This window comes from Danio rerio, chromosome 20, assembly GCF_049306965.1.
Source record: "Danio rerio strain Tuebingen ecotype United States chromosome 20, GRCz12tu, whole genome shotgun sequence".
Taxonomy (NCBI): Eukaryota; Metazoa; Chordata; class Actinopteri; order Cypriniformes; family Danionidae; genus Danio; species Danio rerio.
In genome coordinates this window covers 6,184,570-6,205,581 of record NC_133195.1, presented here as the reverse complement: position 1 = coordinate 6,205,581, position 21,012 = coordinate 6,184,570, and the positions used below count along the sequence as shown (strand labels likewise).

Below are 21,012 nucleotides of genomic sequence, written 5' to 3'. Positions count from 1 at the left end.
CAGCATGATTTTGAATCACTGACAAGTCCAAATACTTAGCATACCAACTATTTCACAGGCGTCCTTGAATGTGACTGAATGTTTAATTCCTCCTGAGGACTTGAAACCCACAATCGATTTGTAAATAAACGAAACATGGCAAAGAGAACGGGACAACTGCATAAATAATAAAATATATGAAATTAACCCAAACATAAATGAAAGACATTTAGCAAATTATAATTTTGAGACCAGGCATGATCAGATGGTCTATACCAGATGTCGAATTGGACATTCTAGGTATTTATTTATGGTTTATATGCTTTATGATGTCCTCCACCATTCAGAGGAATTTGTGGGTACGAGAGAGATCTCAGGTCTGGTGGGAGCAAACTGTGGCGACTGACCACTTTCCTCCTCTGTGTTTCCTCTGATGTTGTTTACCACGTCGGCATCTCCACACACGCTCTTCTTTCTGTCATTAAACCGCGGAGAAGCACCACATTGTCGCAAGTTTAATGATGTACAGAACGGAATGCCTCAATAAATCCGATCTGCCTGTTTACATGACAGTCGCATTGTCACACATCCGATCTACATCTGATTTATTTCCACATATGAAGAAGGCCTGAAACCGATCTCTGAATATCTGAATGCGTTTTTTTTTTCGTGTTTACACAGTCATAGAACAGATCTGATCTGTGTCACATATGAGCAAAAAATGGGAATCGGGTCACATTTAACTGGCAGTGTAAACGGGGCCCAACTAAATAACTGACTGACTAGGTGACTGACTATATCTTAAGAGAACACAAAACCTACTTGTAGTATAACACTAGAAAACCGCCAGATAATTAAGGGTACACAAAAACAGTTGGGCATTCATGGCCTTGTGGTAGAAGAATCAGATCAGACCCAAAATTTGTCCAGTACTGGCAGGAATTGTTGGCGTATCTGTGTGTGTTCACTATGGTGTGTGCAGTTATATCAGTTAGGATTAGGATTGAAAAGCTCAAATTCAGTACAGATTTTAAACTAAACTGTGGACTACATGTGCCCTTTAAGTGTACAGTGTGATAGAAGTAAACTGAAGTATTTTAAGTAAACTTTCTTTTTAAATAAGTAAACTTTACTTCTGTAAGTATGACAGAAGTCAACTTTAAGACATAGGTAAACTTTAAATCATGCACGAGATATTCAAGTAGTGCACTTAAAAGTGCACTATAATACATTGCTCACTACAGTACATGAAGCAATCTTAATATATCATTCAACATTAAGTAAGTATACTTCAAAACATAAAGTATACTTTTTCAGGTTACTTTTTCAAGTCTCCATAACATTTGGACATTTCGTCTGCCCAATTAGTTTTATGGCAGAATGCTCACCTTTGAAATTTAAACAATAGAACCAAAACTTTATAGGAAGTTACTAGTCCTATCTGGTATTTTTTGGGTTAAAGTATTCAAGGTTGTATTAAACTGTCCTCCACTTGTCAAGCAGACACACTGAAGAAGGAGGAATGTTGTACTCCAAAGTATGTCCTCCTTAAGTGGCGCACTGATTTGGTGGTAATTTCATGTAATGGTGCCTGACGAGGCGAAATGGAAGAAAAATAGGTTGTGTAATTGAGACCGGACAGACAAGCCATGGAGGAATTTTCCTGGATGGCTAAATAAACCCACAGAAGGTGTGGATTAGAGCATGGAGCATGGCATGAGGCACTCGCCAACAGAAAAGGAAAGGTCAGCAATGTCCTCTTAAAAGTGAACGTGAGAATCAAATTGTTATTTTCACGATTGTGTCCACATTTTTTTTTTTTTGAGTGTTATAAAGTTGCACAATCCATCTTCCAAGAAATCAGAGCTGAATGCTTTTTGTTCCAAACTTTTTTTTTGTAAAATCCCAATGATCTTTGTTCTGGACATCTACACAAACAGCACTGCAAAAATGTACTACAAATATGTAATCAGAATGTTAACACAGTAAATTTCACAGCACAGACACCGCAGGGGAATTGCCAAATACCTTTATTTAGCCCCAAATATTATATGAATGCGGGCAACTTTAGACAGTTATGCGGCACTAGTGGTATTCCTGGGGGGAATAGGTAGCCTGGAAGGGGGGGCTAACCGGATTTGAGCCACATAAATTTTGCTAGCTGGGGCATTAACAATTTTGACCTTCATTGATTTAATACTTCTTCAATATAAACAACATCAAATAATATCCAAATAAAAGTGTTGTAGAGGTAATACTTTTATGTTCAGATGATTTTCATTATATCTAATGGTTATAGTTTAAAACTACTACATATGTTCTGGGCTTGTCAAAAAAAAATGGACACAAATCTTTAAAACACTAAATGATGTCTGTTTTTGGTTTGTGTTTTTTTTTTTTTTTTGGTGTACCAGAACACAAAATATAATGGACAAACAAAGAGAATGTTATGTCCTTTGCTACGTTGTTAGCAAGGAGTAGAAAACGAAATAAGGAACTTCACCTTCTGAAAAAAGGAATACTCTCCCCTTTTAACTACTTTACATAAAGAAATCTGTGCAATGAGATCACCAATATGATTTGGTTTCATATTTATGCAGAAGAACACAATAAATGTATCAGATTAATGATTTGTATCATCATTCATTCATTTTCATTTCGGCTTAGTCCCTTTATTAATCCGGGGTCACCACAGCGGAATAAACCGCCAACTTATCCAGCACATATTTTAAGCCCACGCGAACGCAGGGAGAACATGCAAACTCCACACAGAAATGCCAACCGACCCAACCAAGGCTCGAACCAGCGACCTTCTTGCTGTGAGGCGACATCACTAACTACTGCGCCACGGCGTCGCCTTGTATCATCATGTAGGTAATTATTTATTTGAATTATTTTCACAACTGATATTTTATAATTGTAAATGCAATGTATACAATACTTTAAAGATTATTTTATATTTATTTTTTTATTATAATTATTATTATTAGTATTTTATTCCATTTTGCTATATTTTTCTCTATTTCTGTTGACATTTTTAGTTTTATTTTAATTGTTTGTTAATTCATTTCAGTGGCAAGGGTCAAAAAGAAAAAAAGATATATATAACCTTGATTGTACAAAATGTTTTGTTAAAGCTAAAATATCACAAATATATATATATATATATATATATATATATATATATATATATATATATATATATATATATATATATATATATATATATATATATATATATATATATATAAACATTGCAGTGAAGCACATCAGCTTTATTAATTGTTATAAAGGATTACTAACTTATGTGACTTGTTACAGCAATAAAACCTAGAAGCAGTTTGATAATGCTTCTGGGTTATTTAAAAGTTTGATTAGCTGATTTCATTTAGTGACTTGTATATTAATGGCACTGTGCTGTTAAATACACTGATAACACATTTAAAACCAGCAATGGATTGATCAGGTTTTAAAAGCTCAATGAACATCTGAAGCACTAAAAATACACATTAAGAATCGGCGGATGCATCTCACTGATGATGTAACATTTCCATACAGTCACAGACAAGGGTTGTTTGATTTTCCCAGCATGCACTGCAGTATGAAATGTGTCACCATCGTTGAGAAGAATATGATGTTTCCTGATGTCTCTTTTATGAGCCACTCAGACGCTTAATGTATTTTCGAAACCAATGACCAATGCACTGCTGGCTTTCAATATGCAGGAGCACATGATTTCTACTAGTATCTCAGCAAAACCAACACCATGTTATCATCGTTGAGCAAAATTAAAATCACGGATAAATCAGTGAATCAAACGTTTTAAAAAAAGCAACAATCACTTTTGTCCTGCAGTATGTTTTGACATAACACAATGCTTCAACAAATAAAGAAAAGTTAACGTAAATCACCCCATGCAAGTAACCACTCTTTACTGCCTTGGTGACTTTTTTCAATAAAACATTTAAAACTTTAATTCTCAATAATTGGGACTGAGAACTTCTGATAATATTAAAGTCAAACAGATTAATAAGTGAAGCTGCTGGTGCTGTCTGTAGAGGTGTTTAATGATCCTGCTGAGATTTTGAGAGATGTAATGTTTTGGTTGATTTCATCTAAGGCAGTGTCTAAATCCAATAAGCACGTCATAAAAACTTTCATTCTGCACCCTTGGGTGACGTCATTTAATTGTCCAAAAGAAACGTCTAAAAGACGTAATTTGAACACAGTTGTGTTTTGTGGGAAAACACCATAGATTACCAACAAAGCCTCAAAACCTTTAGTTCATCTCTCAAAACTAATTTTCCGTCAATGAACATGTTAGTGCTGTCAGAATGACAAGTCCTTGCGTCATTGTGTATGGATATGTCAAATCATTTAGTCATGTTGTCAATATAACTGTACTCTGGAGGAGTGTTCTAATGTAAACTATGCCTATTTTCTATTTTTCTTTTTGCTATTTGTACTGTAGTTTGTTGACAGATCATGTCATTGTGGTACAGAAAGGAAAAGACAGTACTGCATAGCACAAAGAAAAACAAAAAGTAGAAATGTGAACATAATAATAATAATACATTTTATTTGTATAGCACTTTTCCAACATACGTGCAACTCGAAGTGCCTCACAAACAACAACAAAAAAGCATTAAAACAGACCACATAAACTTGTCTCATATACTCGGATAAAAGCATTCATGTACACAAAATATAAGCTTATATCCACATGATCACGCACACAATAGTCCTTATATATACAAGCACACACCATACATACACACATAAACCTACAACAATATAAATAAAATGCATACACCTTAAAAGCTTGTGTATTCATATGCAATTTTAAAAAGATGTGTCTTAACACGCTTTTTAAAAACATGAATACTAGGGGATTCTGTCACTTTAAGAGGGAGACAGTTCCAAATTTTTGGAGCAAAATGGCTAAAAGAAGTGCCGCCAGATCGCATCAGGTTTACAGAGTAAAATTCTAAAAGCCCAGCGCTAGAAGAGCAAAGCAAACGGTCTGGATTACATTTTGATAAACAGTCGGAAATGTGGGAAGGTGTCATGTTGTGAAGTGCTTTATAAACCAATAAAAGAATCTTAAAATCTATTCTTTGGTGCACAGGTAACCAGTGTAATTCTATTAATACGGGTGTGATGTGCTCTCGCTTCTTCAATTTCATTAAAACTCTGACTGCTGCAGTTTGTATCAGTTGCAACTTCATTATAGAACCCGTAGGTAAACCAGTAAATGGCATTGCAATAATCAAGGAGGAATCTACTATGAGATGCACCTTCATTAGAAAAAGTCAGGATTCATCTGGGAAAAATGTACCAATTTTAAACAGATAAAAAAAAAAGCCTAAGGGAAGTGCATAGAAAAATGCATTAGGAAGACTAAATATTATGACAACTTGTTCAGCCATTTTGCATGTAAAGCCATGAACAAACAATTAAATGTTGTGGGGTCTCTGCTGTTAAATGTTCAACAGAGACCAAAATAATACATTTTGACCAACATGACATAAGCAATTGATAATGTTGGAAACGTTAGAGACATAATCACTTACATGAATATACAAAGGTTTTTTGATGTGCACAAGTGACACCATGATGCGACAGGCCCGTAGCCAGCCAATTAAAAGGAGTGGTTCTTTTGTATCAAAAAATTGACTTTTATGCATTTATTCGATTCAAATCATGAGATTCAAATACTGCATATTAGGGATATTTTAGGCATAAATTTATGCTGGATTAGCTTTTTGAATGGTTATCATTACCGCACTTACTTCCTACATTTTTGTCAAAGTGCTTATACTAAAATCAAACAAAAAGTGCTCAGGGGTAGCAAAAATAATGTGACTGTGCTCTTGTGGTAAGATGTTTCATGAGAATAAATGGCAAAAATCAATCCAAGGCACTCAAAAAATGTGGAAAAAATATTAAAAAGCTTTTATTGACGTGGCTAATTTATTAACATGTCTATCAAGCATTTTAGAAATATTGTCAGAAATGGGATCTCCTGGCCACGGGCCTGTGTGAAGATTGAACAGGCGGTTTTGAGAATTTCCAAAGCAACTGAGAACAACTGTAGCACATTAAGTAAATAAATAAAAATGATAACTTTTAAACTTTTATTCTAACTGCATTTACTTTCAATGCAAATCCAATTAGAACCAATTGTTTGGTAAACAAAGCAATTTCGTCATATATCTACTAAAAATACACTATGCAAACTGTTTTGCATATAAATCATATATTTTTCCATACTACTTAATAATATTCATTCATTCATTTTCCTTTCGGCTTAGTCCCTTTATTAAACTGGAGTCCCCACAGCGGAATGAACCCCCAACTATTCCAGCATATGATTTACACAGCAGATGCCCTTACAGCTGCAACCCAGCATTGGAAAACACCCATACACACTCATTCACACAAACACAAACACACACACCCACAATGAACAATTTAGTTTATTTAGTTCACTAATAGCACATGTCTTTGGACTGTGGGGTAAACTTTAAATCCACGTTAACAAGGGGAGAACATGCAAACTCAGTGGGGACTCAAACCAGCGACCTTCTTGCACTGAGCCATCATGCCACCATAAATATTTATACATATTAAAAACAAAATTTCATGAAATACATATTTCAAGCAGGTAGCAGAAAAGGAATAGAATGATGGCGTAGTTATAGTTTTCAGTTCTTATATCAACTGAAGGGTATTCCCTGCTGAACACCCCAGCACCCAATCCCCTGCCCCCTATCAAAAAATAACAAATAGAAACCATAACAGAAGTTCTAATGTGTAACGACCAGGGAGGGAGTGACAGATACAACGGAGGTAAGATCCAATATGCAGGTTTATTCAGCGTCAGGCAAGCAGTGGTCAAATCAGGTACAAACGGGTATGTGCAGGCAAATCCAAAATCGTCGTCGTATAAACAGGCAACAGGTCACAAGGCAGGCGGCTAAACAGGAAAACAGGGAATACTAGGCTAAGATCTAACACGGAGAACCAAGACAAGGAACCGCGTTGTAATGTCACACTAGGGTAAACAAGACTCTGCAAACTGGATGGGTTCATGAGTGGCTTATGTATGGTATGCTATCAGTCTGTGACAAGGTTCAGCTGGTGATTGTAATCAGGTTAGATGAATGAACAGGCGTGTGTGTCTGGAAGAAGTGCATGTATGAAAATGTAGTCCTGGTATATGCGGAAGTGTAGTCCTGGTATAGTGGAAACCAGCGATCTCCGGAAAGCAATCGTTGGTTCTCGTAACATAATGGTTTTGTAATGCGTTAACTGATTATAATGAAAATTGCATTTAATGGTGTTAATAAAAACTGTAGCTGTTGAGTGTTTTAAAAACGATTTTCTAAAGTGTCACAAAACAAACTAGGATTCATTAAAATGCATATGCAGGGCTGGTGGTCCGGGGCCAGCGTGAAGACGCTCGGGACAGTAGATAGGATTGTTACTGGCCCCTATCAGCCAGTAACAATAAGCATGTTATTTTTTTCCGTAACCTGGTAACAACCAGTACAGCGAAAAGATGGCAGCATGGCGGCAACATCAAACTATAAGGCTAAAAGAAAACATCTGTTTCTAAAGTCTTGGAAGTAGACAATTACATGCGTACAACATTAAGAAACAAACAAACAAACAAACAAAAAAATTATAATAATGAGATGTCGCCATTTTGGCAAGCCATTTTTTATATAAAAATAATTTAGAATTCTAATAAAATTCCAGCACATATTCCATACTGCTCTTTCGTTTGCATAAAATCTTGATTTTTGCTCATTATACATTTATTAACATTTTTAAAATGTTTAAATTCTAGATTTATAGACATTATTTTGCCACATTATTTAAAATATGGGGCTAAGAAATAGCTATTAACTTTTATTTATTTATTTATTATTATTATTTATTTATTTATTTATTATTTTTTATTTTTTTGGTGGGGCCAGTGAAAACTTTGGCAGGGCAAGTTAAAATATCAACAATTGGCCTGATCGGCCCTTTAGAAAAAATCCTTAGCGTTGAACCCTGATATGGTTTTTATTTTTTTATATCTGTAGTTGAAACATTTAGATTCTTCCATGATGGTTTCTATTGTTTTGTTTTTTATCAGCTGGGTTCTTAACCAATATTAATAATAACATTGTTTGTTGTAATGTATAGATTAATCTGAAGTATAATATTAATAATAATAATAATAATAATAATTGACAAATTATATTGTAAAATCGCGAAACCCAACTTATCAAATAATTTGATTTGGTTGTAATAGGACTAAGTTTTTAAACTATGACGAATGATCTCCGGTGGTCTGTAGTGTCAATGTGTCAAACCAACAAATCCAGATTGAATAGCCTATGTGACTATGTTCCCAAACACACCACAAATTATTTTAAAAAGTAGGCTACTGTTTTTAATGGTTAACATGTATGTATAGCGGAAACCATAGAACTTCTGGAAATACTTTAACTTTCAGGTTTCTATAATTATTTTCTGCTAATTCAAAAGGAAAATTACATATAACAAAAACACAAATATTATCCTAAGAAAAAAAAAATACTTACAAGACTTCTGTTCTCTCGGGTAACGTTGGAATAGAATCTACATCCATGCATGAGACAACTAAGGCTTTCCATTGGGAGCACTCACAACCGTGCGGGCATGAATTCGTCCATCCGATCACACTCACAAGTGGCAGCATCAATACTAACATCACATGTGTCTTCATGGTATAAAGAATAAATGTAGGCTATTTTCTTCCACACGAACCCTACAGTCTCTCTACTTGGTTTGTAAAAGTAACGCTAAACAGTGAAAAACACCGACAATGAGTTTAAAGCTTAAATGTGTGCAAGACGAGAGTCTGAGACAGTCACTCTCTGACTCTAGTCAGAATGAAGAATGAGGCTGTCGGCTGAGGCGCCCTTGCGGTTGCTATAGGAACTGAATAGTTATGTTCAGCAAAAATATTTACTCATAATGATTTTTAGTAATTATAAGTAAGCCCTAAAAACCTTTCTGAAAAAAAAAATCACAACACGTGCCTACGCAAACGAAGGTATAATCTGGACTAACTTACCCATTAAAATATAGCTGGAAATATTTACAGTCTTCTGTAAAAACGAGGACACTAATTAATTAAAAACGTCTCAAGTAGCTGTTTATGCAAGACAGCAAGTAATAAACATTTAAACAAACATTTAACAAACATTTAACACAAACAAAACTAAGAAATGTCGTAAGAGATTAGCTCACACATGAAGCAGTTGCTCTAAAGAACAGTGGGTTGTAACACTACAACTCCCATGATTCATAGTGTTTGTTGTCTTCCTGTTAGGCGGCCAGTTCAAGTTGCCATAGCAGACGATAGCGGTATCACAAGTTGATCATCCGAAAATTGTCTAACAACTGGGCATTCGGGTATAGTTTAATGTACATTAACGTTACGTGTCTTATAGTTTAGCAGTTTTGTGATTCGATAGTCTACGCTGAGGCAGTACTTTTTAACTATAAACAAAAAAACAAATACAAAGCTAACTAACGTAGCTTGATCTTGGTAATTTAACATTAACGTTAACTCTCTGTGGCATGTTAATGTTTACAGGATCTTTATTTCACTAGACTTCTAATTATCCATCTTAAATATTTTTTTCATAATCTGGAGAATTTATACGCGTAACATTAGTTAAGACAGATATATAATGCACGTTTTACGAATGACAAAGGTGTTTATTATATTTTTTATATACGTTAGCGTTGCTTATTTCTAGCCCCTGATTCATGGCAGTATGGACTCCTCCAGTGAATCTGGCACATATAATAGACCCAGAGGGCATCGATGGCGGGCTAGGGAAAGGTCAGACAGTGGGTTTCCAAGGGATACACATGTATCAGACATATCGGTCAAAATCGACACTTTAGCAAACACTCTCCAGGTAAGATGTCTTTATTCATTGCACGTGAATGACTGCTCCGTTGTGTACAGCAGGGATCTTTTGACTTGCAAGCTTGTGCTTTTGTGCAGGATACAAGCCGAAATCTAAACAAAGTGGATCGGATGTTGGAACAGTACAAGGAACACGCAGATGATCAAGTTGAAGCCATGGCGACGGTGAGTGTTGGTGCTCAGAGTTGTATGACATTGTCTTTGATTTCAATTTCAGATAAGGGGTTTGTTTTGAGACCATACCCTGTGTTCTAGCTGAGAGAGAGCTTAGAGGAGTCAGTCCAGCATCTGCAGGGACAGCGTTTGAGGAAGTCTACCAGTGGGTGGAGAACTTCGAATTCCATACTGCAAACAAGTGACTTGGAGGATGGCAGCGCCACAGGTACAGCAACATGAGATGTAGCTTCTCTTTATATATATATATATATACTGTATATGGGATGAAAAGTTTTCACCAAAATAGAGAAACCGTTTCTAAGTTTTTAGTGTGCACAAATATTTTACAGTACTTTAGAAATGCTCGAAAATGTATCTGTTAATGTATTCAATCAATTATATTTGATTAACCAAAGTCAATTTCACGTCTGTCACATCCATAACAGAGAGATGTCACATCCATAACAACACTTTTTTCCTCATAAATGCAAAAATGTAAAATAAAATAAAGTCAGTCATGTTCGTTCTATAGAGATCCAACTCTTATCCTTTTTATTAGCATTATTTCCTTTGGGTTGTGTAGTTAAATTCACAGAATTTCTACAAAGTACAGTGTGTACTTTAAACTCGCAGACTTTTTGGTCGCATATAACGCATATTTATTTTCCTCATTGAAAGTACAAAACATCCTTATAGATTGATATTCTTCTGGTCTCTTAACTCTGTGGTCAGTTGTTCTGGAAAATATAAACAGATGTTTTAATAAATATAAAATATAAAGTTAACATATACTTTCTATGTCAATTTGTTTTGAGTTATATATATATATATATATATATATATATATATATATATATATATATATATATATATATATATATTTCATTCATTCATTTTCTTGTCGGCTTAGTCCCTTTATTAATCCTGGGTTGCCACAGCGGAATGAACCGCCAACTTATCCAGCAAGTTTTTACGCAGCGGATGCCCTTCCAGCCGCAACCCATCTCTGAGAAACATCCACACACACACACTCATACATTACGGACAATTTAGCCTACCCAATTCACCTGTACTGCATGTCTTTGAACTGTGGGGGAAACCGGAGCACCCGGAGGAAACCAACGCGAACAGGGAGAACATGCAAACTCCACACAGAAACGCCAACTGAGCCGAGGTTCGAACCAGCGACCTTGAGGCGACAGCACTACCTACTGCGCCACTGCCTCGCCCTATATATATATATATATATATATATATATATATATATATATATATATATATATATATATATATATATATATATATATATATATATATATATTACGTAATATGCAAAAATTTATCAATCAAATTTTTTTATAATCATCCTTTATAAAAACAGTCTGCAAAACATTTTGATTGACATTCTCCCTTTGTACATCTCACCAGATTCTAAGTGCCCCGCCCATTTGTCACAATCTCTCCCTCATTAGCATATGATGTTAGTCTTGTTTTTCAATCTGCCACTATGCTGACAGGTATTTGTAGTTCCATCTTTTTTTTTTTGAAAAGAGGTCTGGGAGCACAATCTCATTTAGGAATCTCAAATTTAAAAAATCGCTGGCAGCCTTTCTGGGCACTCTTCAGTTTTTGGTAGCCCGGATATAAATTAAAGTAGCCTAAATGTGAAACATATGTTTAATGCATTTAAAACTTAGTGCATGCTATTTCTGTATCTGAATTTTTGGGTCAATGTGAAACATATTTTTGTGGACAATATAAAGCATATATTGTTCTGCGATTAGTCCACCTTCACCGTCTTTCCCACATTAAAGAGATTTATTGTGTGGAGATGCTCCAAAGAAGTTTACCATCTAGAATAAAGCAAGTGTGCGGATCAGTGATTTGGTTTGATTTGGGCTGCAATATCATGGCATTCTCTAGGCGCAATTCTTGTGCTATATGGGTGCTTCACTGCTAAGGACTTAAGGTTGACGATGAAAGTGAGGTTTAACATTTCCCTTAGCCCCTCTGGGGTTAGTTTCTGTGTGGAGGATACATGTTCTCCCTGTGTTTGCGTAGGTTTCCTTCCGGTTTTCCCCACAGTCCGGACATGTAGTATAGGTGAGCATTGGGTAAGCTAAGTTGTCTGTAGTGTATGTGTGTGAATGAGAGTTTATGGATGTTTCCCAGTGATGGGTTGCAGCTGGAAGGGCATCTGCTATATAAAACATGTGTTGGATAAGTTGGCGGTTCATTCTGCTGTGGTGACCCCAGATTAATAAAGCGACTAAGCCAAAAAGAAAAGGATTGATTGAATGAATGAATGAATGGATATATATACAGTATGCATTATACAGCATGTAATAAGTTACATTAAGCAGCATGTTACCACCAGATTTCTGTTTCTTGTCCTGTAGAAAGGTGGTGCAGCCCTCCGACGTCCACTCTGAGAAATTATGGGAGTGCAGCCACAGGTAATAGAAGACGGTCTGGTTCTGTCGCGGTGCATTTCAGAGACGCCACTCAAGCTGAAGATGAGGTAAGACTAGACACATGACTATATATCTTAGAACCAGACTTGACTGAATTACCAGAAAGGTTTGTTTTGCATTCGAGACACAGTAAAATGGCCTGTTTGATTCAGGTTATTTTGTGGTAGCAGTGGCTAATATGACCAAAATTGTGTTTTTAATCAAGAATAACAGTGTTTAACTGTGTAGTGAAGCATGTCTTTTTTTAATCCAGAGTACTTATCTTATGCCCAATCCCAATTCTACCCCTTAGCCCTTCCCCTTACCCCTCGTTTTGCGCGTTCAAGGTTTTGAACAAGAGAAGGGCGAATAAATGATGACAGATTTTAAGGCCCAATCCCAATTAAACCTCTTAGCCTTTCCCCTTACTCTTTTATGCACATTCACGTGAAGGGGTGTCCCAATTCTCTTTAGCTTGAAGGTGTAGGGCTAAGGGGAAGGGGTGAATAGCCCTTTGAACGAAGATTTTTCAGGACCACACTCGAAAATTTCCCAGAATACACCAGCTACAATGGCAGATAGTTACACCCGGAAGTAAGGAGATCCACAAATTAGTATTTTTTTGTCATTATTACGAATTTTTACAACAAACAAACAAGTTTTAATATATTCATAACCACGTTCGTGTTTTACCATCATGCTTAAAAAAAAGAAAAAAAAAACACTTAAATACAAAACGCTAAATTGTGTGATCTATAATCCCTAATAATAACTCCTGTTCAGCAGTCCCACAACATTCTGACACTCGATGACTCTCGAATACCCTGTCAGAAACGTCTAGTGGCTGGGAATGGGCATTTTAAAGTGACTACTATAATGTTAATGTTGTTTTTGGTGTGTTTACGTTGATTAATATGGCCACTGTGTTAAATGCACAGTACAGTTATGATCTTATTGCCACATTAGATCTTTATGATGACATAATATATGTGTGATTTCCTGAAGATAAATACCAATAAATGAAGCAACTGGAATAAATACAGCAGTCATGATCGTCTGATCGCATATGAAGCAAGAGATCGCGATGACATGTGCAGGTGCTGTAGTGCTGTCCCAATTCTTAGGGGTAAGTTTTAAAGCCCTTCCCCTTCACACTCGGTTTTAGGGGCCAAGGGGAAGGTTAGGGGGTGGGGGTACAAAAATTGAATTGGGATTGGGCCTTAATCAAATTTGATTTTTTTAGCTAGTTTGATGTATTTGTAATGTGTTCATTCATAACAATAATAAGGATTATGCTTTTCATGCCTCCATAAGTCATGGAAATTATTAACAAAAGTAGAAACATATCAACTATCTTATAAATTCCTTAATATAAATTGCTCCAGTTAACAAGGAATCCTTATTTTGAGTTAATTTTATGAATTGAGATGTCATGGAAACTTTTATAGAATATTTATCAGAAAACCATTATTCAATAAAATGTTAAATATAGCTATTTGAGCAATGTATTTTTTAACTGGCAGCCAGAATTACTTTGTTTAATGCCATAATTGTAATTTATTAGCTTTATTTTATTAGCTTACCATGCATTTATTTTTGTATCAGCTGTGTCACAGGCTCACCTGTTGACTTTTCTCTCGTCTCTCGTACATGTGTAAAAAAATAAAATTAAATAAAAAAAAAGGTGCGGGTCGCACCTGTCTTAAATCAAACAATACAGTGGAATTTTCGAGAATTAAAACTAACTTTGCAGAATTACAGCACTTACAGTAACTTGCTTACTGTATTCAGAAGACCCATTTATCTTTAAATGATGCCTTGACTTTTAAAATTGAAATGATTAGTGTATGTGGACCGGATTTACAGTGGTCTTCTGGGGGATCAGCTGTCTTGGTGAAAAATGTTCTAATCCTCAATCAAATTGAATTGGATACCCAGTTACAAGCAATAGCGGTTCAATTTACTCTTCATAGAGCTATTACATTATATTCCTATTTAGATTTCCCCCCACGAAGCTGTAATACCTCAAGAACTGGATAAAATGGTTTCAGAGTTACATTCCATATATAGTGTACTCATGGGTGATTTTAACAGTCACAAACCTTAATAAAGACCTATTTGATGTCAAAGGAAGAAAAATGAACGTTTTTATAGAAAATAATTATTTATGTCTATTAAATGATAGAACAAAAAAAAAATCTTCATCCAAGTCAAGATACACATGCTGCAATTTGACAACATGCAGTGCTCATCTTTTACTAGATTGTTCATAGAGGGTCTGGGATGACCATTGTGGTGACCACTTTCCAATTATCTTCATATTTCCACAAATTAATGTACAACTTAGAACTTCAAAGTGGCAACTCAAGAAAGCACACTGGCTCTTCTTTCAAGCTATGTTGCAAAAAAAACAACAACCCAAGAATATCAAAAATCTATAGAAGCCTTCACTCAGCAGTTAATTGCTATAGCAGATGAAGCAGTTCCAAGAACATCAACAAAACCTCAACAAAAAACCAATCCATGGTTTAATGAGCAATGTACTGTAATAAAGCTATTGAAGCACGGAAAAAAGCTCTCATGAAGAGGATCTGGGATTCGTAAATTGGAGGGAATGGACAATGGTTCTCGTATACAACATATTAAAAAAACAAGGGATACCTCAGACAAATAGAAGATCATCAATAAGGAACTGCCTCCCTGAATTTCAACTAACATGAACACAGCAGGATTGTAAAGAACTGATTTTTTTTTGAAAGTATACCAAGCTTAAAACCAACTTTTTATGAAGGAAGGATCAATTAACTCATTTACATGTTCACATTACACTGCTAATGGTTCAGATAAAATTCATTATCAGTTCATAAAGAACTTACGGTATAGTTCACTAAAATATCAGCTTCCTGAAAAGAAGCAACAGTGATACCTACCTAAACCAGGACAAGACCACTCTGACCAAAATAACTATAGACCAATTGCTCTTACCAGTTCCTTATGTAAAACTATGTATATGTATGTAAAACTATATATATATATATATATATATATATATATATCAGCCTGATCTCACGAGAAAACGTAAGTATTTTACGTTTTGCCAGTTTAGTGGCTAATTCGTATGAATTCGTACGAGTTCAGTCGAACAAAATGGTACGATTTTAAAAAGGAGGCGTGGCACCTGACCCCACCCCTAACCCCAACCGTCATTGGGGGATAAGCAAATCGTACTAAATTGTACAAATTAGATCGTATGAATTCATACGAATTAGCCACTAAATGAAAAAGTTAAGAATTGCCGTGAGATTGTGTTGATATATATATATATATATATATATATATATATATATATATATATATATATATATATATATATATATATATGCCCCTTATTCTTTTTGTCTGGTTTTATCAAAGCATTTTTTAACATCTGGGAATTGTAGGTGAGACAATTTTAGTTTAAGTCAGTGACTGGAAGGCTTGAATGTATTTAGAGTGTCTGTGGGGTCTTAAAAAGTATTAAAAAGTCTCATATTTGGAGTCTTAAATTCTTCATTTCTTAGATACACTCACTGCATCAGTCCCTTAGAGACCTGCGGAGTGATCAACTTCGATTGGGTGATGACATTGATAGAGAAATCAGCAAAAGAAACAGGTAACTATAGTCATGTAATTATAATGAATATATATTAGAAATCCATTGTATAATTTTTTTCTTGTATGTTTTTTGCCCTACAAAAGGACTGACATAGAAACTAAGAAGATATTGGAGGATCTTGCAGGCCACGTTCGGGCATCAAAAAGTGAAGAGCTTGTAAGGGCTGATAATTCATTGTATAAAACATTGTATAGAACATTCATTCATTCATTTTTGGCTTAGTCCCTTTTTTAATCTGGCGTCGCCACAGCGGAATGAACCACCAACTTATGCAGCATAAGTTTTACGTGGTGGATGCCCTTCCAGCTGCAATCCATCACTGGGAAACATCCATACACACTCATTCACACATTGACAATTTAGCTTACCCAATTCACCCATACCACATGTCTTTGAACTGTGGGGGAAACCGGAGCACCCAGAGGAAACCCACTGCCTCGCCAACAAAGAACATGCAAACTCCAAACAGAAATGCCAACTGACCCAGCCGAGGCTCGAATCAGCCACTTTCTTGCTGTGAGGCGATCGTGCTACCCACTGCGCCACCATGCAGCCCTGTATAGTTCACATTGTAGAAGATATAGTTCATTGTATGGAATATTTTATAATAAATGACAGAAGATTGCTTTAGCTAAACAGAGCTATTTTGAAGGACTAAATAGCATGTCGAGTCAACTTGCATGATGTGTCTTAGGTCTCATTACGGGTAGAGAAACGTCTACAGGAGATCGAGGATGAAATGCACTCAAGGGAGCAGGTGGCTTCTGAAAGACATCACATAGAGAAACCAGATGGCATGTCTCAACTACAGAAGGTAGAACACTTAACTATTGAAAACTGCATATTGCTATTTATTTTTAATTCATATTGGTATTTTTATAAAGGGGTCACTGCAAAATAAATTATGTTTACTACGTTTTATAAAAAAAAAAAAAAAACAATTTATGTAACTTCAATGTCAAAAGTTCTGGAAAATATATATTCGAAATATATAATATATTCGAAAAAATAAATGTTCTTTGAATTTGTTTCCAGGGTCAGCATTGAAACTGCTGCATGCTTGCCAGTGTTGACCCACAAAAATAGTCATTGCAATTGTAGATAAATCTAGAAAGAGTAATAATATGCAGTTTTATTTAAATTTTATACTCTTGTACACAGTTGAAGTTAAAACTATTAGCCCCCCTGAATTATTAGCCCTCCTGTTTATTTTTTTCCCAATTTCTGTTTAAGGGAGAGAAAATTTCTAACACATTTCTAAACATAATAGTTTTAATAACTCATTTCTAATAACTAATTTATTTGATCTATTTTAGCCATAATGACAGTAAATAATATTTGACTAGATATTTTTTAAGACACTTCTATACAGCTTAAAGTGACATTTAAAGGCTTAACTAGGTTAATTAGCTTAACTAGGCAGGTTAGGGTAATTAGGCAAGTTATTGTATAACGATGGTTTGTTTTGTAGACTATCGAAAAAAATTAAGGAGCTAATAATATTGGCCTTAAAAAAATTAAAACTGCTTTTATTCTAGCCGAAATTAATCAAATAAGACTTTCTCTTGAAGAATAAATATTATCAGACATACTGTGAAAATTTCCTTGCTCTGTTAAACATAATTTGTGAACTCAAAAAAGGGGGGACTAATAATTCTGACTTCAACTGTAGGTACACAGCCAGATTTATTTATATAATTGGTTCAATGTAAAAGATCATACCTGCCTTACCAGTTAAATTCTAAAAAATGTTTTTAAATATATTCTAGGTCTGCACAATATACCGTTTCGTTATCAAAATGAATGTGTGCATTTGCAATAGTCACATTGCAAGATCTGCAATGATGAAGATCTGAATTGTAGTTGACCAGGAGCCACAGCAGAACACATGTGGTTTGTAGAGTCACTGCTAAGTAACCATAACAGAGTGAAAGTTTATCATTCACACGTGTTTTCAAGGCCTTTGACTGAGCCTTTCAAGAGAATTTAGGCACAAAAAAGTATGTTTGGAGGTGTAACAAAGATAAACTGTATTCAATTATTTAAAAGATTTATATAAAAAATGTTTTTTTTTTTTTTTTTTCTTTTGTTTTTATTTATTTATTTATTTTTTTATAAAAGAAATCTGGGTATACAGTTGGAGTCAGAATTATAAGCCCCTCTTTGATTTTTTTTTTTTTTAATATTTCCCAAATGATGTTTAACAGAGCAAGTACATTTTTACAGTATGTTTTATAATATTTTTTATTCTGGAGAAAATCTTATTTGTTTTATTTTGGCTAAAATAAAAGCAGATTTTAACTTTTTAACACCCAATTTAAGGTCAAAGCTATTGTTATACAATAACTTGCCTAAAAACCATAACCTGCCTAGTTAACCTAATTAGCATAGTTAAGTCTTTAAATGTCACTTTAAGATGTATAGAAGTGTCTTGAAAAAATATCTAGTAAAATATTATTTACTGTCACCATGGCAAAGATAAATAGATCAGTTATTAGAGATGAGTTATTAAAACTATTATGTTTAGAAATGTGTTGAAAAAAATCTGCTCTCCTTTAAATAGGAAAAAAATAAACAGGGCGACTAATAATTCAGGGGGGCTAATAATTCTGACTTCAACTATACCTAGTCATTAATGTTAATTTTGACTGAAAATTTTGATTTTGTTTTAATCTTTTGACTAAAATTCACTTTAAGTTCAGTCATATTTTAGTCTTCTGTATCAGAATACTAATATCTAAGTATGCTTAGATATTAGTAGACTAAAGAGTCAGATATTAGCTGACTAAATTACTTTAGATTTTGTTGACTACAATATATTTGGTTAAATCTAAGTGTTATTTAATTAAAATATTGTATGCATTTATTTATACTTTTATTAACTACTAACTAATTTATTAATTTAAAATTAATTCAGGTGATAAAGCTTTTAAATAAAGGGCCAACATTAGGTATGCAATGTTTATCCCATAAGTGAAATGTGAATATGTAAAATTACGTGTCTGCAATCAGGAACAGTAGCCTATTGAAAATGCAGGATTATGCAATTATTTAGTTAACTCTTTATTTCAATGTTGTAAACTACTAGTCTTTTTGACCAGTCTTTCGACCAGTTTCAAGCCATTAAATCTTTGAAAGGGCTGGAAATAGTCTAAGTCCACTTTGCAGTGTCAGTCTGTAGCAGGTTTTAGTCCGGCTTATTAAGTAAAGTCAACAATTTGAAAAATGCTTAAGCGAAATTAGCATGCATTCTACTTGATGAAAGGCTCTGCATGTAAACAATGTTTACAATTATTATTATCATTTTTTATTAGTATGTGAATCGGTGATCTGTCAGAGAAAGAGGTTCAGGGTAGGTTCAAGGTATGTTCCTATCAGCAGGGGGCAATATCTGCTTGTGAAAGACCTCCATCAGCAACCGCCTTATTTATCTGAGAGGTGACTAATGAATGTAGCTTTATTTCCATCTTCTCTCCATTGCAGAAGGCCACTGAAAAGCCAGTTTGGCTTGGGCCTTGACAAATAGTGCAGTTGTTGTGAAAGTACAATAAACTAACAAGACAAGCATATCTGGGAAGATAAAAAAAAACAGCTGTTGAGAAACCCACTTTATTTCAATGGTCTGTTTGTTTAATTTAAGTTACATAGCATCTACATGCCAACTAATTCTCATTAGATTGTAAGTAGATTGTTAGGTTGGGATTAGGATTATGGTGTTTATGTTGACATGTACTTTCAAAGTTTCTTATAGTCAGTTAAAAGTCTGTTGATGGAGCAGTATCAGCAGAAATTAAGCAGACTGTCTACTAATACTCAAATAGACCATCAAAATAAAGCCTTGCCGTTGAGAAACATTGTGTCGCTTTTTGATTTTACATAATGGTCTAGAATGGTGAATGATGCCATCATAGCATTTAACAGTGTCATAATTCTATATATGCGTTCCCAAAATGCACATCAAACATATAGACAGTGATTTAATAGCATCATATCTGCTATAATTATGCATCTCACTTACAGTTTTTGTCATTGTAGTGATAAACTTTTTTTTTGTGAAAATAAATTTGAAAAAAAATGTCAATTTGTGCTTCATATGCATGCTAGGTAACACTTCACACACTATAAATAATTTATTTAGCATTAGAAAATAGTTAATACTTTGTTAAGGATTAAGTCTACATCTTAAGACATTTTGTTTGAGATTTTGTATAATTTGTTTAATAATTGTATTTTCATACTTTTTCACTGAAGCATTTGTCAATTCTAAATTAATTAGTAGATTATTTACAAACCAGTTGTATTTAAAAGTAGTTGGTAGATTAAGAATGAGTAAGCAAATCAATAATTACTTAAAATCCACATTTGATATGTTATTATGCAGGCACTGGTAACACTGGTTACTCTGTATGTTAATGAATTCTTTATGAACACAACTTCATGCAGTTTTGTGAGGACTATTTATGCTTTATAAATCCTTATAAATGTCCATTAAAGACTTAGGGCTCTATTTTGAAGGTCCATGCGCAGAGCGCAAAACGCAGGGTGCAAACGCTTTCAGGGCGTGTCAGAACGTGTTTTTGCTAATTTAAGGATGGGAAAACCTGCTTTGCGCCATGGCGCATGGTCTAAAAGCGTTGAGTTTATTTTCTTAATGAGTTATAGGTGTGTTTTGAGAATAAACTAATTAGAGTCTCATCTCTCGATCCCTTTAAGAGCCAGCTGCGTTGCGCCAAGAGCGCATTCGCTATTTACAGGACGCAAAGTAAGTCTAAGTGGAAAAAATGAGC

At 34.6% G+C, this 21,012-nt stretch overlaps 2 protein-coding genes across 58 annotated transcripts in view; one reads left to right on the top strand and one right to left on the bottom strand.

Moving 5' to 3' along the window:
- tshr (thyroid stimulating hormone receptor) overlaps window positions 1-9,341 on the bottom strand; it is a 42,392-nt gene extending 33,051 nt beyond the window's left edge. The window contains exons 1-2 of one of the 8 annotated variants that reach the window (XM_073932743.1): window positions 9,271-9,332; window positions 9,095-9,128 (exon numbers count right to left, since the gene is read on the bottom strand). Coding sequence is in view for 5 of the 8 variants with exons in the window: in XM_073932738.1 (XP_073788839.1) it covers window positions 8,580-8,743 (164 nt within the window). In the remaining 3 variants the exon portion in view is untranslated. 8 annotated transcript variants of the gene reach the window in all.
- Window positions 9,342-9,354: 13 nt separating this feature from the next.
- The window catches only part of cep128 (centrosomal protein 128), a 52,220-nt gene continuing 40,562 nt past the window's right edge, over window positions 9,355-21,012 (top strand). For 16 of the 50 annotated variants that reach the window (XM_073932089.1, XM_073932076.1, XM_073932060.1 and 13 more), the window contains exons 1-8: window positions 9,355-9,435; window positions 9,786-9,950; window positions 10,040-10,126; window positions 10,217-10,343; window positions 12,517-12,638; window positions 16,131-16,222; window positions 16,309-16,381; window positions 16,920-17,039. In XM_073932089.1, the coding sequence (XP_073788190.1) occupies window positions 9,804-9,950; window positions 10,040-10,126; window positions 10,217-10,343; window positions 12,517-12,638; window positions 16,131-16,222; window positions 16,309-16,381; window positions 16,920-17,039 (768 nt within the window). In that variant the 5' untranslated portion in view covers window positions 9,355-9,435; window positions 9,786-9,803. 50 annotated transcript variants of the gene reach the window in all.